We start from the raw sequence: 22,327 nt of genomic DNA on the forward strand, positions 1-22,327 counted from the left end.
TATAATATATTGACTAGATTATGGAAAATGTACCATTGCCCAGCAAACAGTAACCTTTTGAGACAAAGCCTTCCTTATACAAAGCAAGACAGCTTAAGTTCCCTGAACAGATAGGTTCATCCCGCGAAACGTCTCTGTTGAATACCAATCTTCTCATGGATTGTGGTTAGCTGCTGCTTCATCCCAGTTAAGCCTTGGGATTTGTCCTGGTGGAATCTCAGAAATTCCCCTTTTAGAGCTCTCTGTCTGGTTAAATGCCAGATAACACGGCTTCTTGCAACTCCTTTATTAAGAGTCCATTTCTGGCAGCTTTGACAGAGATACCAGAGGGCATTAAATGAACTAGTTGTCTATTCTTGTAATAAACAGGGAGCTGGTCATTTTGAAGATTTTTTTTCCTCTTTATGAAATAGAATTACGTTTCTATTTCGTTGGTCTCCTCACATGTCTTTTCTGATGAAATTTAAAAAAAAAAAATTCCAACATTGGCAGCAGCTCCCAAATACCCGGGCTGCCACCATGTCAGAAAAGGATGGCATCTCAGTCCTTTATCAGGGCCCCTGCCAGTAAGTGGGACGTTTTTCTTGAGAACTGAAGTTACATGGCCCAAGTCATTCAGCAGAACTTGATGAGCAAGAGGAGGAGGGGCTAAAAGTATCCAGCCATACAGTACCCCAGCCCGTGGCCCACAGCTCATGGGTCTGGACCTCTGACACAGGGCTATAGCAAGGAGTGCTGCAGAGTCCCTGCCTCAGCCGGCTTACATTCTAGGAGAGACACTTGCTGGAAGGAGGTCACTGGCCAGGAACTGCATCCAAACACCAGCAAGAAGCATTGAGTACTGGCTATTTAGAGAGTGGCAGGAGACCAGTGTCTAGCATTCTACAGTTTGATTGTTGTAGTGAGGACTGAACCCAGGGCTTTGTGGCTGCTAGGCAAATGCTCTGTTACTGAGCCCTAACCCTGAGATGTCCATTTTGGAGCTGAGAACCTTCCGGAGGAAGTGTCATTAGACTCTATGGAGTAAGAGAGATCTGCACAGGAACAGGCTGAGGACATTCCAGGAGGAGGATGGCGAGGACCTTGCTGACTCCGCCTGCCTAACCGCAGACGCCCCTTGTCTGAGACCTTGGAGTCTTCAGCAGGCCAGATCTCTGGTTCAGAGTGAACCCTAGTCAGGTGGAGGGTGGAAAGTGGCTGAATCTGCTGGGTTAACATCAGTGTTAGTCAGTAAACCCAGACAAGGCTGTGGCGTTTAGTTTGAAGGAGGAGGCAAGGACTTTGAACTGCGTCAAAGCTGGAGTGATGTTAAATCCACGGTGGGGATCAGATTTGCTTAATGTGAAAAACTTGAAGCACACTTAGGTGGAGCACAGGAGCAGTGGAGGCTAAAGTAACTACCCTTCAAAGTTAGTATCTCTCAGTCCGGGTTAATAGAGCAGGTGAATGCTAGAAAGAATAATTTTATGTAAATTCCAGTTGCCCTTGAAGATACAAGGAATGGCTGCCTCTCCAGGGGAAGCTGGTCTGCATTTTGTTTTCTGAGATCACAAGATCTGTTCCTTAGAAGGAAACTTAGCAGTTACATAGCGTGAATCAGGTCTCCAACACCCTTGGTGACCTGTAGCCGTAGAGAACTCATTACTTCTGATAACATTATTGAGCACATAGCCTGTGACGGAGCCTGATACTGAATCTAGGAAGATGAAGCAAAGAGTTAGAGTTCTCAGATGCAGGAAGGGTATGTGTATACTCACAAAAGACATGCATATGAGAATAACTGCATTCAATGGTGGTCGGAGTGGTTGTGCATTGGAGAGATAAACGACATGCATACGATAATGCTGCAGTCAGCGCTGGTTGGGGTAGTTGTGCATTTCAGAGTTCCCACAGTGCCCTACCCTCCCCGTTTCTGTATTTGGGATACTTTTACTATTCAAATCACTATGGATTTTCACTCTGTGTTGGATCTCTCCTCTTAGCTCTTGGGGATTTTTAGGATAGAGCTCTGCTTCCTTTGGGGTATGCAGGTAGAGCATCTGTAAGAAACACATAGCCTCAGAGGACATTTTTCCCAAAGCTGTGGGAATTGCCAGGCCGGGGGCCACCATGGCTGTGTTCCCGCCTTCATTACTATGGAGGACGCGATGGATAAAGAATACCTCACGCCCAACACCCTAGTCCCCGGTGGGCAACACCGTGGACCTGCCCATGGCCCTAGATAACTATGACAACCAGGCCATAGAGAGCACATATGTGTGTGCAGATGATAATGAAGCCCATGGAATAATGTGTGGAACAACCTAGTTGTAATCGGCTGAATTTAGCTTAAAAACTCCGGTCTGGCATGGCAAAATCACTCACCTCCTGAGTGCCCAGCGGAGAAACTTCCAGCCGAGAAATAAGTCTGGTAGACCCCACGCAGACACGTTCATCTGCTGCTTAGAGAGCAAAGCCTACAGGACTCAGCTCAGGTCCAGAGGCTCCCAAGTAAGGAACATGAGTCTCGCCTTACCTGCGCACTGCCACTGGGAGCTAAGGAAACACTTGCCAAACTGGAAAGGTTAGTGAGAGAGTGTTTATGTTAACGAACGAATGTGGGCCCTTGTTACCATTTATTTGCTTTTTGACATTTACGAGTAAATAAAAGTACTAAAACCTTTTCCACCAGGTTTTGAGGAATTTGTCTCTGCCACGCTTTACAGCCCAAATCGCGATAGCATCCTTTCTCTGGGTGGTCCTCCCATGCTATGGGCTGGAACCCCACCACCATCCTCTTGGACATGCACCTCTGGCCTCCCTATAGCCTACCCTTTCCACCACTGAGGGGACAATTGAGGAGCCATAGAAAGTATGCCTATGGCCTGGAGAGGTGGCTTAGCAGTTAACAGCACTTGCTATTCTTGCAGAAGGCCTGGGTTCCTTTTTCCAGCACTTACAAGGAAGTTCACGTCTTTCTGTAACTACAGTTCCAGGAGATCGTATGCAGGCACTTGATATACATGGTGCAATACATACATACATGCACAGGCATAAAATATAAATAAATAAACCTTTAACATTTAAAAATATGTATATATTTAATATTAATTTTATATAAGAATATATTTAATATAACTATATTATATATATACATACAATATATTAAAAAGGAAATATGTACTATGTTTTGGGTATCCATGGAGTTTGAGATCCACTGTCCATCCCTGAGTCCACAGCTTGCTGATAGTTCCAGCTTGTTATCAGCCCCAGCTGCCTTACCACGTAACCCACACATCTATCTAGGTTTGGGGCTCAGTGGACAATTCTAGGCATGCCTACCATCACATCCACCTTTTCTACTTCTAGAGCCCAAACCGTTCCTCTAGAAGGACACCCTTCCGCTCAGTGTGGATTCGGCCACACACCTGGTCAGTGTCCTTCACTTCCTCCTCCTCCTCCTCCTCACTCAAGCCTTCCTCCTTCAGCCTTCCTTCTCCCTCTGTGAATATGAAGCTGTAACTTGAAAAGGGCTGGAGTGGTCCCGTGAACACTGGCTGCACAGGCCTCAATCGATCGTTCCAGTGGCTGTCACTAATGAAGGCCACTGGAGGAGTGTTGATTGGGTGAAGGACGCAGCTCAAGTCACACCGTTAGAATTCTCCTTTGAGATCGACAGGCACTCGTTCAGGTGATGTGTACCCTGGGGTCGGGCATCCTCTCCGTCATCGGCAGCATCCTTTCCTTTGTCATCCCTCCATGTCTTTGCGAGCCCGGGAGCTTAGTTGGACCTTCTGTTTCCTTACTGAGCCCTTGCTAGGTGTCCCCACATAGTTCAATCTCATGCACAAACCCAGTGTGGTTTCTCATCCATGGGGCTCTCAGAAACCCATCCCAGCTCCGGGTTGCAGTGCCTCACTCTCTCTTCTGCTCACTTGATCCTAGGAACTCATACTCTGCTGCTTTTCTTCCCTCATAGCCTTGCCAATTCCACCTCTGCCCTGAGACCACCACTGCAGGTATCTGCAGAGGCCAGAAGAGGCCCTTGGATGCCCTAGAAATGGAGTATGGATTAGCTGCTTGATGTGGGTGCCGAGAACTGTACCCAGGTCCTCTGCAGAACAGTCTGTGCTCTTTACTGCCAAGGCCTCTCTCCTGTCCCTGAATGGCACCTGTTAGTGTGATGATCGAGAAATGCTCTCCAGGGGCTGGAGATGTAGCTCGGGTGGCATAGTGGTTCCCTGGGGTTCTCAAGTCCCTGGGGGCCATCTCTGGTACATAATCCTGATATGGTAATCTATACCTTTATTCCTATCACTCTGGAGGTGGATTTGGGAGGGCCATGAGTTAAAGGCAGTTCTTGGCTTTGTAGTTGAGGCTACATGAAATCCCATCTCAAAGAAAGAAAAAGTGGGAAATGGGGAAACAAGAAAGAAAACATGTTGTTTACACAGGGCATCCACAGGGTGGTGGATGCCTGTAATTCCAGCACCTGGCAGGGTAGTGTAAGAAAGATGGTTATAAATTTGAGGTCATCTGAGGCCACATAACAAGACCCAGTATTAAATGCAGTGATAAGAAATATGATCTCTGAACCATTCATCAGTGAGGAGATGAACATTATTTTAAGCCCTGGCTATTCCATGGCCTCTCTCATTGAGCAACAGAAGTCAGTAGTTCCCTAAGATTTCTCGTGAATGGACTACTTTCACATTTCTTACTACATAAAAGGAGGTAAATTACACCTGGTTTGTTTCTGATATCTGGTATGAGTGACACAGCCTTTGAAATAGCAGGCTTGGAAGTTCTGGGAAATGGCCTCTCGTTTCTCTTGTTAAGAAGGGGACTCCGTATGATACCTTGTTTTGTTAGAGAATTAGGTGTTTTCCCTCGCCTGCTTTTGTCTGCTTTTCTGCTCATTATTACTTAGTTCCCGGCAGGCAGGGCAAGGGGAGGAGTGGCCTCCCTAACTGTTGAAAGGGAGAGTTTTATGGCTGTTAACAGGGGATGAGAGGACTCCACTTCCCAGAATAGGAAAGAGCCCTTCCTTGATCCTGCCTGTGCCTTTTGGATTTCCAGTCTCCCCTGCCTTCTCTAACACAGCCTCTGCTACTAGGCAGACAACTTCTGGGGCCGTGCTTGTTATTCAGTAGGGAATACCAAGGGGACAGGACTTACAGCTCAGTGGCCATGTGACCTAGATAGACATCCCTACAGGGGAAGGGAGGTTTCTCCCTTCAGTGATTTGGCAGGTTGACCTCTCTCACTTTCTGTCTGTTTCCCCACCTGGAGTACCCAGGTTATAGGTTTGTCATGAGAGTAAAGTAATGCAGGTCTCAGCAGGGTGGCTCTCAGGACTGGGCCTTCTCCACAACTGGCCCACCAGCTGCGTCCGTGGTGCCTAGCCACTGCCTACATGGAGCTTCCTGGTACAGAAGTGCCTGGGCTCTCCTCTCCTGAGCATCCGCAGGGCAGGTCCAGTCCCATCCAGACACCCTATTCTGTCTTCGTCATTTGTCACATCCAGAGACCCTGTTGACCAAGTTGTTTCTGCGTCTCAAGTCTGCTGACATGGCCTTCCATCTCCGAGCACATGGCAGCACTCTTGGATAGCTGCCCATAGCCTCTCCCTGTGGACAGGCTGTAGGCTGTCACTGGATCTTACTCTAAATGGCCAAGACTGATGGAGTCCTTGGCATCTCAACTTCAGACTGCAGACTAAGACAAGATACTACACTGTGGACTAAATGACGAATGATAGCCCTTGGTCCCTCACAGCCCTGAGAAGGATGGCCGTCTACATCAAGGCGCTGGCTGGTTCCATTCCAAGAGAAGACTGTCTGTCGTCCTAGTCTGCAGATGGGTGAATCCGCACTGCATCTGCACAGGGCAGGATGAGAGAGGCCAGGCTCTGCTCTCTTCCTCTTCTTACAAGGACCCCTGTCAGGGCATTGGGGTTCTAGTCTCATGGCCTTCTCCTAGCCTAATATCCTTCAAGATATCATCTTCAACAATTGGTGGTGATTATGTTTCAACATACTAATGGGCTGGAGAGGCGTTCAGTCCTAAACAGAGCTTCTATTGCTTTTTCTGTTTAAATATTCTGTTTAAGACTAGAATGTTCCTAAGTATATTTTCTGCCTTCTAAATAGATACATGAAAGAATCCAGCAAGCGGCAAGGAACACAGGGACCTTAGCATGTGGGGACACTTCTGTGTGGAGCTGTGTCTGCGGGACAGTCACTCACTCGTGGGGGCGGGGACTGTGTCTTCCCTACCTGTGAGCAATGCCAGCCTGTGGAACTTGGCCCAGCTGTCCTCCCAACAGCTGCTTGACTGCTAGATTCTGTATAGGCTTAAAAGATGATCGTAACCCTCTTCATCTCTTCAAAGATACCTCATGACGATTTTTTTTTTTTAATTTTGCAAGAAAGGATTACTTGAGTCACTCTGATGAACTTGCTTGACAAGGTAAAATGGAAGGGATCTTGTGCCTTTGAAGCAGTTGGCTTTCCTGCTTGTGAGCTTTTCTACTAGGTGTGAGCTAGGCTGCTCTCGCCCCATCACATCTCCTGACACGCTCTCCTGGCACTCTTCATCCCCTACCCCCTCTGGCCTCTGCGCAGTTCATCCATCCCGTAGATGGAGACTTGGGTTTTTACAAAATGACTGCCATGGCACATTCTTGGAGGGCCTTTGATGTGTTTCCATAGTCCCCTGCCTGGTCCTTCTGCGGACATCCTTCAGAAACACATTTCCAATTCTCCAGGACAACCCCCTCTATGGGGAGCTGCATGTTCTTTGAAATGTCGCACCCGCCATTGTCAGCAATGGAAATGGCTCCTTCCCTCGTATCCTGGGGAGGTTTTCAGGCCCACCATTACGGTAAGGCCTGGTGTGTGGGGCATAGGTGAATCAGGACCCAGTGTCAGAAATATCTCAGCGGAATTCAACTGGTCTGGGTTTGTACACATTTCATATGCCTGCCTCTCTGTTTCTCGTCCAGCCGTTGGAAGGAATCTGCTTGTTTATGAAAAGACAGGAGAGCCCCAGACCCCGGGGTGCGTTCCTGCTATTTTTTTGCAGTTCTTCTCTGTGTGGGTTGACAGAAGAAACTGCAGCCTGCCAGGTGGCACACAGAGGCTGCTCTGTGCTGGCGCTGAGGAAAACCACAGACACTCCTGAAGTGTATTGGCTTGGAACACACCGCAGCTTTGTTTGCCTTTTTTTGTTTCTGGCGCTTGCAAAAAGCAACTTCTTTGAAGAAGAAATTGTTACCCAGAACAGACTCCTCTCTTGCGGGAACCGTGAAGAAGATGCTGCTTCAGCAGCAGAGATGGCTGGGCGGATGAGGTGCTGGTGACGCGGTGGGGACGAAGGTTGGCGGATGTTTCCACCCTCTTACCGGAGCTTATGCGGACAGACTGGAGTTGAGCAACCATAAGAAGGTCACTGCAGAGTTCTGAGTCCAACCGCCACCATGTGCTGTCAGCTCCCTGGCTGCAGAAGGATCCAGCTGCTGCTTGGGCAGGGTCCCCTTGAGGCTGTGACTTCTCCGTCTTCTTCCTCCCGCTGTGCCGCTTCTGGGTACCCATAGAAGCTTTTACCTAGTCCTGCTTTTGCTCCCTCCTGGTTCTCCCCTCTGCCCTCCTCTGTACAAGCTTCTATTATTTTTACCCCCTACCCTGTCCCGCAAAGATCCAATTAGCGAGCTCCAGATACTTTTGCCTCACTTTGTGAAATCAACAGAGTGGCCTCAGATTTCCTTAGGCACCAGGCAGGGGAAGTACTTGGAGCAAGAGATTCCTCTCTGGTAGCGCGTGCGTGCGTGCGTATGTGTATACGTGCGAGTGAGAGCGAGTGTCTTAGGGTTTCTTTTGCTGAGACAAAATAGCATGACCAAAAAGCAAGTTGGGCAGGAAAGGGTTTATTCAGCTTCCACTTCCACATTGCTACTTATCACCAGAGGAAGTCAGGGCAGGAACTGAAGCAGGATCTTGGAAACAGGAGCTGATACAGAGGCCATGGAGGTGCACCGCTTACTGGCTTCCTGCTTCCTTGCTTCCTTGCTGTGGCTTGATCACCCTGCTTTCTTACAGAACCCAGGACCGCTAGCCCAGGGGATGCCAACTCCCACGTTGATCACTAAAGGAGGAAATGCCTTACAGCTGGATCTCCTGGAGTCATTTCCTCAGCTGGCTAACTGGGCTCCTTCCTCTCTGCTCACTCCAGCTTGTGTCGAGTTGACACACAAACCCAGCCAGAGCATCCTTCCTCTCAGATGTACCCGTGGATGTGGTGGCATCCCCTTGTCCTAACGTAATAGAGATGTGGATGATAGAGCTAAGCTGTCACTGGATTCTTTTCTGTGCCAGGTATTTCGCGCAGAGTGTTTGCATTTACTTGATCTATCTCGTTCTCATAATCACCTTATGGCATATGCTATAATTTCACGGATGTGTAAATTGAGGCTTAGGCAGGTGAGGCGGCTTGCCTACAATCACATAGGCAGTAAGCAGAGAAACTGAGATGCAAAACAATTTTGCCAGATGAAAGATAATAACAAGTGCTAATGAAGGTGTGGAAAGTGAACCCTTGCACAGTGTTGGTAAAAATATAAATTAGAAGAGCCGTTATGAAGAAAGGAATAGAGGTCCCTCAAAAAATGAATTAATCTATAAAGCTAGGAGCCATGTGAAATAGTATATAGAGATAATCCAAACATCTAAGAGGCTACAACAGGAGGATCACACTGAGTTCAAGCCCTGCCTGGATTGCACGTTGACTTTGAGGCCAACCTGAACTACATACTGACATTGCTTCAAATGAAGAATTAAAAACAGAATTGCCGTGTCTGGGGAGGGAGGTGGGTCAGAGGGCAAAGTGGTTACTGTGCACCGGCAAGGACCTAAATCCAGATCCCCAGCGTCCGTTAAGATCAGGACAAGATGGCACACACTTTTAAGTCTGGCACTGGGAGGTCACAAGATGCCAGGATCTCACTAGACAGTATAGCCAAAATGGTAAACTCCAGGTTCAGGAAAGGACTCTGTCTCTAAAAACAAACAAACAAAAATGATGGAGAAGCAGTTGACAAAAAAAAAAAAAAAAGTCTAGTGTCAACGCCTGTCTTCTACATACTTCCCACACATCAGGTTGGCACACATACATGCATACGTATACATAGCTCTGAAGAAAAAAAAAAAGACAAAATAACAAAAGCTGGTTGTCCAGTTTCTGGAGTGGCGATTTGTTGAAAACACTTGTTGCTTTCACGTTTGTAATGGACTGAGCTGTATCTCGTGTTTAGAGCAGCGCTTTATGTTATGAGTGATTCGGCTTTCCTCTCTTGCTTGCTGGGACAGCCGTAATCTGAGCTGGATTGCAGCATGAATATGAGGCAAGTTTAGGAATGTGTGCTAATTTACATCAGCTCCTATTATTATAATCTTAATATTCTTAATCGCACACACACACACACACACACACACACACACACCACCATTATTTTCCCTTATTCTCATCCCTTCTCTTTCTGCATCTGCTTCCCCCCGACCCCCCAAGGGGGTCAGAATCTCCCTTCCTTGTCACCCTAAGCACAGGTGACCAGTCACTCCACTCTCCCTCCACCTAGACTCAGCATCTCAGAGTGGCATTTTCTGACTTCTGCCAAGGTCAACATCATTGGCCTCACTACCCCCTCCATGCCTGGAGCATACAGGTAGGAGAAGGATAAAAACTTGTCACATTCCAGTGCTAGGCCATGTGTGTGTGCTTGTCATGTCAGCTCTGGCTATTGGAGGGACAGTCGCCAGAGGACGGTTTGTGCTCGTTTTTAAAAAATAAGTTTCAAGATTTAAAAGTTAGTGTTTAAACTCCAAAGCTAAGATAGTCAACTTTACGTGCAGAATTAGGACGTAAGCCGTGGTAGTATTGCTGGCCAGTGATGTCGCTACCAGAGTCCCCAGGTTCCATCCAGACTGCTCATCTCTTTGCTAATGCTGAGTTGAAAGCCAGTTCTCATGAATGAGCCAGGACCAGCCTTAATTGCTGCTGACATGGGTCACCAGCTAGCCTGGAGAAGGCATCAGTTGAGACGTAGTACTTCTTTCACTCTTCTTCTCTGATGTCCCTAAACAGCCCTTCCCTCTTTCCAGCATGAAGTGTGAGCTTTAGTTTTAGACAGGCTCTGTTAAAATCTTCAGGAGCATCAAAGCAAGACTCTCTGGGTCCAGATTAAAAACTCAAGTAGAACTTTCTCTTTTAGTCCTTGTTAGTTTTCTTTCCACCTTGATATTTTGTTTCGAGTTTCCTGTATGGCCTGGCTTTGAATTCACTGTGTAGCTAAGGATGGCCGTGAACTTCCACTCCTTGCACCTCCATCCCAAAGGGCGGGGGCCACCAGCTTGTATGCCCAGGAAATAGCTGGAATCCCCCCTGCTCTTGTGCTGCTTTTCTTTGTCTTTTTTAAGATTTATTTATTTTATGTACATGAGTACACTGTAACTGTCTACAGACACACCAGAAGAGAACATCGGATCCCATTACAGACGTTTGTGAGCCACCATGTGGTTGCTGGGATTTGAACTCAGGACCTCTGGAAGAGCAGTCAGTGCTCTTGACCTCTGAGCCATCTCTCTAGCCCCCATGTGGTGTTTTTCTTAAGCACCACCTTTGTATTTCTCCATGTGGTAAAAATTAGCCCGACACATGGTTGTACGTGGCTCCGTGGCTCTCGGTGTGCACTTTCCTAGCTCTGGTCCCCAGAGAGAAGAGCCGGTCATAAATGTCTGCATCCCAGCGGGAGGACTTGAGACTTCCCTGCTCTCTGGGGTGGGGAGGGGCTCTGGAGAAGCTGGGGAGCACTGACAGGGATGAAGAGGATGAAGAGGAGGAGTCCCCACAGAAGAGGGTGGGCGCCACAGGTTTCTGGTAACCAGGTAACTGCTGTTTTCTCATCACAGGCTCCTCAGGATTCACTGCAGATCTAAGCACCTACTCTACACTTGGCTGACTTACCTGTGACCTTAGAGTTGTAGGTTTTTTTTTTTTTAAGCTTGCATTATCATTATTATTCAGCAGGCATGGACTAGCACTTCTTCCTAATTTGTCATATTCGGCTCCCCAGAATTAAAAGTCCAGGGAGAGCGCCTCACGCTTCTGACACCAGAAAAATGACGCCTTGGCTCCCATCACTTTTGTAATCTAAAAAATGAGGAATGTATGCGGTTTGTTTTGAAGTCCTGTGTAATCAGAAATAGACCAGCTCTCTGAAGCAGTACTGACAGATGGGAGCATCAGCCTGCTTTCCCTCCGCATCGAGATTCTAACCTCATTCCAGGTGACAGAGAGCATACTGAATATACTGTATGCTTGAAGAGTACCGAGCGTGGGTGTGCTATATTCTCCCCAGCAGAAAGTATAACTGTGGGGTAACGAGTGTTATATGGATTTATTCATTCCAACACACACACATATACACACACACACACTAAGAACATCCAACTTATTAGGTAATGTAATATTTATTTGCTGTTTATATTTTGGGAACGCTCCTCATTGTCTCTCTCTCTGTCTCTGTCTCTGTCTGTCTGTCTCTTGCTCACTCGCTCTCTCTTGCTCTGTGTGTGTGTGTGTGTGTGTGTGTGTGTGTGTGTGTGTAGCCCCAGGCTAGTTTCAATGTCTCTAGCCTAGGCTGGTCTCCAACTTGAGATGTCTTGCTTTCACCCTGAATGCTGGGACTGTAGACATGTACCACCACAATGGAAGTGTATGTAAGCTCATCTGTTCCTATGGTATAAGGTTTTCTTTTACCCCACTCTGGGGAAAAAAGAAGTCTGAATTAATTTACAACTGATAACAACTTGGGTGTGCTCTGAACCCATCAAAAGTAAAGTCCTCAGGGGTCCTCCCTGTGTTGCATGCACAGAGCCCCTGGCACTTGGTGGTACCTGTCTCCAGCACTGTCTTTTCCTGGAATTTAGAATTAGATAAGGAAACTAGGCTCTCAAATTATCATCGGTTTCCATGGAAACAGTTGAAAGCCCCTCAATTAAAAGTGTCCCTGCAGGCTAGGGAGAGTATTCAAATGAGCTGCTCTGAGAAGCCAAGTTATCCTCAAAGTGAAGCCAGAGAGGACGGAGGAGCAAGGAGTCTGCTAGAGCACCAGTTGCGATCTCTATTATTTTTTTTCCATTCAGGGAAGAATTTTATCTTGGTATTTCATTTGTAGCATGTTTGTTGGCTTTGGCAGAGCCACCTAGATAATTGTCCTGTTATCTACTAAGTTTTTTATGCTCGCCCATGGATCACGGAAGTGTTTGAGAACGCTCTGAGCTTTGCTCACACATGAATATGAGTCACAGATAAAAAGCCCATTTAAAAAAATTGATGATATCCTAGAAGAATACTAAGTTGGAAAGAGTCTGTGGGTCATTAAGAACTAACTTCCCACCCATTTGGGATTCCTTGCTAGAGTGCAGTAACAGAGGTTGTTCAAGGTATACTTCAAACAAAAAAAAAAGAATTTATTTATTTCAAACGTATGAGCGAGTTACATGCATGTATGTCTGTTTGCCGCATGCATGATGCATGGTGTCCTCAGAAGTCAAAAGTGGACATTGGATTCCCTGGAAGTAGAATTATGGGTGACTGCACTATGTAGGTGCTGGGTTCTCTACAAGAACAGCAAGTGCTAACCACGGAGCCATCTCTTCAGTCCCCTCACATTATACTACTAAGGAAAGCAGTGTGTGTGTGTGTGTGTGTGTGTGTGTTTCATGGTAAGTGCTGGAGAGATGGCCCAGTGGTTGAGAGCACTTGTTGCTCTTCCAGAGGTCCTGTGTTTAGTTCCTAGCACCAACACGGCAGTTCACTACCACTTGTGACTCCAGTTCCAGGGCTCTGACATTGTCTTCTGACCTCCATGGGCACTAGGCATGCATGTGCTACCCATAAATGCAGCCCAAACACTCGTGTACATTATAAAAGAAGATTTAAAAAGACAGTAATTGTATACCTGTCAAGCCAGGTGTGAGATCTCTGCTTGGAAGTTGGCAGTAGAGACTGCAAACTCAGGGCCTTGCTAAACCAGCACCTCATGGTTCCAGAAGTCACATAGAAAAACTGGATGTAGCAGCACACGCCTGTACTTAATACTAGGGAGGCAGAGATGACATAACCTTAGGGCTTGTTGGCCAGCCAGCCTAGCGGAATGTATGAGCCAGTTCACTGAGAGGCAGTTCGCAAAAGCTAAGATGGATCATGATTGAAGTTCAACACTCTAGTCCACAAACACAGTTGCAGACTCATACACACGTTTGACACACACACACAAACACATAAACTCACATGCGCACGCATCTGTTTGTTGTCCCAAGAAACACACTTTATCATCAGAGACAAAAACCTGAAGATGAAAGGTTTTTCAGCCCTGTGGAACTGGAAAGAAATCAGGGTATATCAGAAATAATCTGACAAGATAGACTTTAAACCACTTAGATGGAAGAGATAAAAAAAAAGTTACTTAGTACTAATTAAAAGAAAATCACAATTTGAAACATGTGTATACCAGACATGTGTGTATCTAATTTTATAAAACAAACACTGTTGGATTCAAAGAGGCAGATTAACCCCCAACCCAGTAATAGTTAGTAATGCCAGCACTCTACTCTTACCAATAGGCAGTCCAACAAAACCTAGAAACATCTAAGTTAAATGACACAGGTCAGATGGACCTAAGAGACATCTGTGGAATGGTTCACTTAAACCCTGTAGAGTCCACATTCTTTTCGAAGCTCAAGGAACCATTGTATACTGTCTGATGACAGTGGAGTGAACCTTGAGATGAACAGCAAGAGGAACTGCAGAGTGTAGAGCTGAGGACCCAGGACACATTCCTGGATGAAAGCAGTCCTAAGCAGTTAATTCATAGCTACAAGTATGTACACTTAGAAATTAGAGCTCAGGGTTGAAGAGATCGCTCAGCAGCTAAGAGAAGAGCCCTGGCTGCTCTTCCAGGGACCTGGGTTTTAATTTCCAGCACGCTCATGGCGGACTGCAACTGTAACTCCATGTCTGGAGAGATCTGTCTGACACGTCTTCTGGCCTCTGTGGCACAAATGTAGGGCACAGACAAGCATTCAAACTGAACACTTGTACACATCAGAAACATTTAAAAGTTATTTTTAAAGAAGAAACCAGCTAGTGATACATGTCAGGGCCTTGGTAAACAAGAACAAGCCAAACATAAAACCAACAGATGGGAACAAAGACTCAGGATCAGGGCAGAAATGAGCGTCATGAAACACTCAAATGACAAAGAATCAGTGAAACAGGGCTTTGGAAAAATAAACAAGATTCACATGCTCTTAGCCAAACCAAAAGGAAATCCATGCAAATTAATAAAATTAGAGATAAAAAGGGAGGCATTGTAAAAGACACCAAATGAAAGTCGGAAAATCAATAGGACCCAGCCCTAAAACTTTTGGAAATGAATTTCTAGACTCATATGGCCTTCCAAAACTAAACTAAGTTTAGATAAATAACTTAGATCTATTTTTAAATATTTAAACAACAACAATGACAATAATAATAATAAACAACTGAATTATAATTAATAATAATAATAATAATAATAATAATAATAGAAAACAACTCTGAATAAAGTAAAATAAAATAAAGGCCAGGCCCAGATGAGTTCGTTCCGTTCTACCAAGCCTTTAAATAAGCATACTATTCCAAATTATTCCATAACATAGAAGAGGAGGGAATACTGTCATTTCACGAAGTCCCATTACTCAGGTACCAAATCCTCATAAAGGTACAGAAACAAGAAGACAAGAGAGAAAGAAAGGGAGAGAGAAGGAAAGGAAGAAAGACCGTAGACTAATCTCCCTAACGAACGCATTCTCAGTGAAGTCCGTGCAAAGCAAGCGCAAGAACACGTCCAAAAGGCCGTCGTCCACATAATCAAGTTGGCTCCGTTTGAGAGATGCAACGGTGGTTAACCATACATACGTCAGTAAATGTAGTCATCACAGGCATGGCCTCGAGGGTGGAAATCACGTGATCATCACAGTACATACGGATTGGCAAAGCCCCCATCCCTTCATGATAAAAGCTCTCGAGGAGTCCAGAAAGATGGCTCAACCATTTAGAGCATGTACAGCCTTGCAGAAGACAGGTCAGTTCCTAATACCCATATCAGGCTTGCTGCCTCTAACTCCAGTTCTGGAGCAGTCTGACATGAGTGGCCTCTGTGGGCACCTGCAAGCACTTGTGTACACACACACACACACACACACACACACACACACACACACACGATTTAAGGAACTCAGTAGAAGGACCATAGCTCAACAATGAAGGCTGTATGTGAGAAACCTATAGCTAGCATTATCCTAAATGGACAAAAGCTGAATCGTTTCCACTGAAATCAGGAACAAACCAGGAGCGCCTGCCTTCTCCACCCTGCGGTTTGGGAGTGCGCACACACGTGTGCGGTATACATATGCAGAGAACAGAGTTGTACACACGTGTGCAGTATGTGTATGCAGAGAAGAGAGCTTCATTTTCCCTTAGATTTCGAGAGAGGGTACCCAATGAAATGGGCAGCTTATCTTTGTAGTCAATCTGGCCACCAAGCCAAATCTACTTGTTCCCACCACCCCACTCCCATTTTAGAGTTAGAGTCACACAACTCGCTTTTATGTGCATGCCAGAGAGCTCCAGACCCTTCCACTTGCAGAGTGAGCACTTGTTCACTGAGCTATCTCCTCAGACTCCATCCCCGCCCCGACCCCCAACACACACATTTCTCACTCAGTTAAATATAGTACTTAAAAGTCTTAGCTAGAGCAATAAGTTAAGATAAGGAAATACAAACAAGAAATCAGTTTCCTTATTTACAGCTGATCCGATCTATACACGAGAGGCTCTGAAAACTCCAACAGGAAACTCAGAGCCGATGAACACTTCCATCAAAGTAAAAGGATACAAAAAATTCACATACAACATCAACTGCCTTCCTCTATACCATGGCAAACGTACTGAGAGGGTAGACAGAGAAACAGCCTCATTCCCAGCCATCCAAACAAGTACCAAGAATAAATGTAACCACAGCGGTGAAAGACCTCTACCATGAGAACTTTAACACACAAAGAAAGATGGAGAGACCTCCCATGCTCATGGATTGGAAACGTTAATATTGCGAATACGCTACCAGAGGCAATCACCAGAATTCAGTACCTGTCAAAATTCCAACACTATTTTTTTCTCACAGAAATAGAAGAAAAAAAATTAAAGTCATCTGGAAGCACAAAAGATCTCAGATAGACAATAGAATTTTCAGGAAAAAAGAATTTCAGGTTGATTCATAGCCTATTTTAGGGACGACAGGGCGGTAGTAACAAAACAGCATGGTACTGCACAGAAACAGACGTCTATATCAGTCGAACAGAATAGAGGAGCTGGGAGCAGAGTCAAGCAGTTACAGCTGCCAACATTTTTGACAAGATTTTAGTACAATATAGTGGAGAAAAGTCTCTTTTCAACAAATGGTGGAAGATCGAAGCTAGATCCTTATCTTTTGCTGTGCACAAAAAAATCCATTCCAAATGGATCCAAGACCTTAGCATAAGCCCTGAAAACTCGGAAACCATTGGGGAAGAAAACATTTCCAGACATTGGCATGGGGTGGGAGAGGCGGCTTAGTGGGTGAGAGTGCTTGCTGTTCTTCCAAAGGACTGGAGTTTGGTTCCCAGCACACACGTCTGGCAGCTCACATGGAACTCCAGCTCCAAGGGCTTTGAATCCTCTTCTGGCCTCGTCAGGTGCCTGCGTATGTGCATATACACACATGTAAAGTTAAAAAAAAATCTTAAAAAAAAGATATTGACATCCGCCAACACTCAGTAAGGACTCAGAAAGCAATTGACAGATGGGATTTCATGAAATGACCAAACTTCTGCACAGCCAAGGAAACAGCAGAGTGAAGACACGGCAACATGGGAGAGAATCTTTGCCGTCCCATGGAAGACTAAGCTCTAGAATATACAAAGAAATAGAAAATGCTACATGGGGCTGGCACGATGGCTCAGCGGGTAAGAGCATTGACTGCTCTTCCAAAGGCCCTGAGTTCAAATCCCAGCAACCACATGATGGCTCACAACCATTTGTAATGGGATCTGACACCCTCTTCTGGTGTGTCTGAAGACAGCAACAGTGTACTTATCTATAATAATAAATAAATCTTTAATGCCAAATGAACCAAACAATAAATGGGCTGGTGGACAGACAGTTACCAAAAGAGGAAATACAAATGGCCAATAAACATGAAAAATTGTTCAACTGGCCATCAGAGAACTGTAAATAAAAGCTAAATTGAGATCCTATGAGAGACAGAGTAGCAGTCATTGAGACAACAATACCAGACAGTGGTTTGTATGGGAACAAAGGAGAGCTCATATGCCATGCTAGTGGGATATGAACTAATCAGGCCACTGAGACTCAGTGTGGAGTGTCCTCAAAAGACAGAAAAATGAGACTGCCATATGCCTTAGCTGGCTACCTGTCCAATCCACACAGGACAAGGACACTTGCATGGCAGTGTTCACTACGGCACTGTTCTCCATAACCAAGGCATGGAGCCAAGTTCACCAGTATAGAAATGCATAAAGAGAATGCAGTGCGTACACACAATGGATTGCTTTCGTCCATGAAGAATGATGAAATTGTCATTTGCAGGAAATGAGTGATGGCGATCATCCAGTTAGGCAGATGAGTTCAGCCTCAGAATGACGAATTCCAATGTTCTCTCTCTCTTATGGGTATTAGACATTGCATATACATAAAATCATGTGTGTACAGACGATGTGAAAGTGAAGGTCAAACTGTCTAGGGAAACTGAGCGGACTAGAGGGATGGGGAGAGCCAGGAAGAGGACGTTAGCAGGATTGGGAGTCAGAGGTGGAATTCTAGCTCAATGTACATTATGTAGTTATACTTGCCTGATGTAACCAAATACAATTTAAGAATCTAATAGGGCTGGAGATAGCTCAGTGAGTAAGATGCTTGGTGGACAAGCATGCGGGCCTCAGCATTCCACCCTTGTCATTCATGTAAGAAGACAAACATGTGCCTTCTGTTTGTAATCCAGAGCTGGGGAGTTGGAGACAAACAGAACCCTGGGGCCTTTGGCCCAGACATGCCAGGCAAATCATCCAGCCCCAAGCTCCAGGGAGGTAACCTTGTCTCAAAAGATAAATAAAATTAAAAACTAAATGAAGAGGATGGTGCCTGAAGAATAACAAACACCCTCTGGTTTACCTCTGGTGTACACACACACACACACACACACACAGGCACACACACACACACCACTGCTCATATACACATACATAATGCACATATGTACACACAGAGACACTGTAAACACTTAATACATTTAAGACAGCTGAAAAGGAATGACAAATTGCCAATGTTGATGTTATGCTAATTACTTCAATCTGAACACCACACACTGCATGTAGCCACCGACTGAAATTTGACGTTGTACCTCCACAGTACCATGTGCAATTCCAATACATCAATTTAAAATATTTAATTAAAAATTGTGAGGAAAGAGCCGGGCGTGGTGGCGTACGCCTTTAATCCCAGCACTCAGAGGCAGGGGCAGGCGGATTTCTGAGTTCGAGGCCAGCCTGGTCTACAAAGTGAGTTCCAGGACAGCCAGAGCTATACAGAGAAACCCTGTCTCGAAAAACAAAACAAAACAAACAAACAAACAAAAAAATTGTGAGGAAAAATAAACATGTTTTCCTCTCCCCTCCACCTCTTTGTCTTTCATACCAAGCAAATCAATACTTCTCCAATAATGAACTTTTCAGATTGCATCATGTGCACTCAAAGTTTGCTTGGCCACTGACAGAACAAGGTGTGAAGAATTCACACCTGTGGCAAGCCGAGGGGCTGCCATCCTTCCAGCTGAGCCTTGATAACCACTGGCTACATTCTATCTGATTTCTCTGGCAACATTTTTTCTCTGCAGCGTTTATGTAAGTGTAGACTTGTTTGGTGGTTTCTGTGTTTTCTGTTCAGTTTCTCCAACCAGGGTAAATAAATGTCCAAGTTCTAAGCTTAAACACAAAACTGGGCTTAGCCCTGGGTCTGTGCCTGCAGTGCCCTGCAGGGTGCAGCACATCTTGGGGCCCACTCCCCTCCTCCCTGCTTTGAAACTGCCCAGCCTTCCTCTCTGACTTTATTTAAGGCCGCCATCATTTCTACTAAATTAAAATGTTATACTTTAGTGTTGTAGCTTTTTTTTTTTTTTTTGTCAAACACATTTTGTTGTTTTTTAAGTTGACACTCCTAAAAAGAAACAACTCAAAAGCTCTAAAATGCTGTTCCCCAAATGTTTCAACAACTTTCCAATGGATTGAAAGTTAAACCTCCTACACTCTGGTTTGATTGGCACTGCCTGGGAAGCACACTGCGGCAACTGCCTGGCCTGCTTGATCAGGAAGTGCTGAGATAGACATCTGCTCCAGTTCTAAAATAACCCATGACCTTCAGCCCGTCACCAAACTGCTCCAAATTCGATTTTCCTCATCCAAAATCAGATGTGTCAGCCCTGTTCCAGGTCGGTGGCAGTGCTGTGTAAAAAGACATTCACTATCTTTTTTAGATTGGATGGTAAACCATACTTCAATTAAGTGATTTGATTTGAGGTTTCAAATGTAATAAGAAAATCAAATAGTGATGATTCTGGGTGTTTCAGGTTCTCAGTTCCCAGAACACTGTCGCTGGTCTCCAGAGACCAAATCCAAGGGTGTCCTCTGCATTTTAGAGAATCAGTATCATAATTCCTGGCAGGCTTTGACATGTTCTCACACTCCAGAAAGGAGTTCTCTTAAATGGGTATTGCATGTGGAGAAATAAAATCACGTTGGATTCCTTATGTAGTAGAAGAATAAAGGAATTGAAAGTAAGGGAGCGACTTGCTTGTTTTTAATCTCAGCCCCTGAAGTGTGGCGAATGTCTCCACCACTGAGCACGTGAGCAGACCTGTGGGATCCTTGGGACCTGAACCTGACGGGGTTGTCCGGGAGGCTCAAGTGTGGAGTCTGGGAGAGCGCTTTACCTTGGGAGGCCTGTGAGCGCTTGCAGACAAGCCTGCAAAGTTCACTCACAAGCTCCTCGCTCCCCCACCCCACCATATTTCTGGAAACATGCCAAGGGCTTGCTTGCCAGTGGTCCCGGGGGACTTAAAATGACTTCTTTCTGTCCAAGGTAGTGTATTTGTTGTGACATCTACTTTTTACTCAAAACAGTATGTATTTGAGGGCACTGAAACAAAGATACCATCTATAGTTGCTCCACCCAGAGCCTGATAATGGTGTTTTTATTAGTGTTGGTTGGCTATTTTATCATTTTACCAAAAATACAAGCACGGTTGATCCTGCAAAGAAATCTATTTCCCTCCCTCCCTTCCTTCCTCCTTTTCTCCCTCCTTCCTGCTTTCTCCCTCCTCTCCCTCCTTCTCTCTCTCTCTCTCCCCCTTCCTTTCTTTCTCTCTCCCTCCCTTTCTTTCTCCCCCTCCCTCCCTCCCTCCCTGCCTCCCTCCCTCCCTCCCTCCCTCCCTGACTCCATCCTGGTCCTCCAGCCTTTCTCTTCCTACTTCCCCTTTTCCTATTCCTTTTCCCCCCTTTCCCTTCACTTACCTGGTCTCTTGACTACAGTCATCCCAGATTGCCAGCAGATGACTGCTGAATATGGCCAGATAACTCCTGTGGGAGAGAATGGCACTTGCTGGCAGCTTGGCCTGGTGTCCTGAGTTTTGTTTTTTTGTTTTTTCCATCTCCAGGGTGTCCTCTCCAACATCTCGTCCATCACCGACCTCGGTGGCTTTGACCCAGTGTGGCTTTTCCTTGTGGTGGGAGGAGTGATGTTCATTCTGGGGTTTGCAGGGTGCATCGGAGCACTTCGGGAAAACACCTTTCTTCTCAAGTTTGTAAGTATTGCAGACTCTGCTCTCAGCCTGAGATCTAGGCTCTTGTTTTACACCAAGACGACAGTCTTAGCTGCAGCCAGGATAGTAAGCGTGCCAAAGACCTGGGCAAAACATGCAGCCTAGTCCACTTTCATTTCAAGAGCGCTCCTCAGTCCTGCCCGCTCTTCCCTTGCTCTAGACATGCCTCCTAGGCAGTATACATACCACCTAGTCTTGCCATGCATGGAGACTTTGTACATATATGCAACGCATTTGACTTCAATCCCTAAAGTAGTTTTAGGAAGGAATGAGATGTTGGGGGCGGGGCGAGTAGTTTGTTGGATGTTGAATGTGCATGTGTTGGTGTGTTGGTGGTGAATATTGTAAATAGAAAACCTAGGGTAACAAGGCACTAGCCCAGCTTCTATAGCCTGTGCAGCCTGCACAGTTTGAATAAACATGGCGATACAGTAAAGGTGAAAGACCTTCTTAGTTTCACCAGCTGTATTTGTAAGGGGGGGGGGGGACTTTAGCAGGAGGTATGAAATATTCAGAGCTCGTCCTAGAGAATGGGCAATGAAAGCCTTCCCTTAGGGCTCCTTTCCAACAGGACAGCGGCATGGGCCACATATCAGTATCTGAAGTCAGAAGAATGGTCAATGTGAAATGCAAATACAGCTTCCGTGATGGCTGATGTCATCAAATGTAACTTCAGGTTGCTTTCTGTATCTTTGGAAAGAGAGGACTTAGCTCACAGGGGCCCCGAACCTGTCAGTTTCTGCCAGATACTTGGTATGAACTGAGTTTGGCCTCTTTGTGTGTGGAGGCTGGCATTTTAATGATTGCTGTAGGAAAAGTATTCACTCTCCTCTCCAAGAACAGGGAAAGGATCAGAAGGACCCACTGTCCCATGATGGGGGAGGACAGGGGAATTTCTAGAGAACAACTTTGTTGGCTATGCCTCTTATTAGAGCCATTCGCACCAGAGCCCATCCTAGAACAAGTCTGAGCAGCCACACGGTGTGTGATTCTCCGACCCCACCATGTCTTCTAGAATGTTCTCTGGCGTTTTTTCATGAGCATCTCTAAGAAGATACTCCCATGCCCATTCTAGGGTAACCCATTTCCAATTGGCCCAGCTCTGGCTCCCTGAGAGCCTTGGAGGCTGTAATCCTAAATCTTTTCATGTGGCTCACACCTATATGGAAGACTGGGGTGGGGTCATTGCTCTCAGATAGCACCCTTTTCCTGTGCATGGGAGTAGCTAGTTTCCCATGTGTAGAGCTGCCTTGATCTTCCAGATTTGCCCCTTTCTACACAAGCTTGTGTGATCTGTCCCTTCTTCCCTTCTCCCTCTTC

General features: G+C 45.8%; 1 protein-coding gene across 6 annotated transcripts in view; it reads left to right on the plus strand.

The window, feature by feature from the left end:
* Tspan5 (tetraspanin 5) overlaps positions 1–22,327 on the plus strand; it is a 162,586-nt gene that overhangs the window by 128,045 nt on the left and 12,214 nt on the right. For all 6 annotated transcript variants that reach the window (NR_121195.1, XR_375551.4, XM_030252697.1 and 3 more), the window contains exon 3: positions 20,843–20,989. Coding sequence is in view for 4 of the 6 variants with exons in the window: in NM_019571.5 (NP_062517.1) it covers positions 20,843–20,989 (147 nt within the window). In the remaining 2 variants the exon portion in view is untranslated. The remainder of the gene's footprint in view (positions 1–20,842; positions 20,990–22,327) is intronic.

The sequence above is a fragment of the Mus musculus genome, chromosome 3, assembly GCF_000001635.26.
Source record: "Mus musculus strain C57BL/6J chromosome 3, GRCm38.p6 C57BL/6J".
NCBI classification, from domain to species: Eukaryota; Metazoa; Chordata; class Mammalia; order Rodentia; family Muridae; genus Mus; species Mus musculus.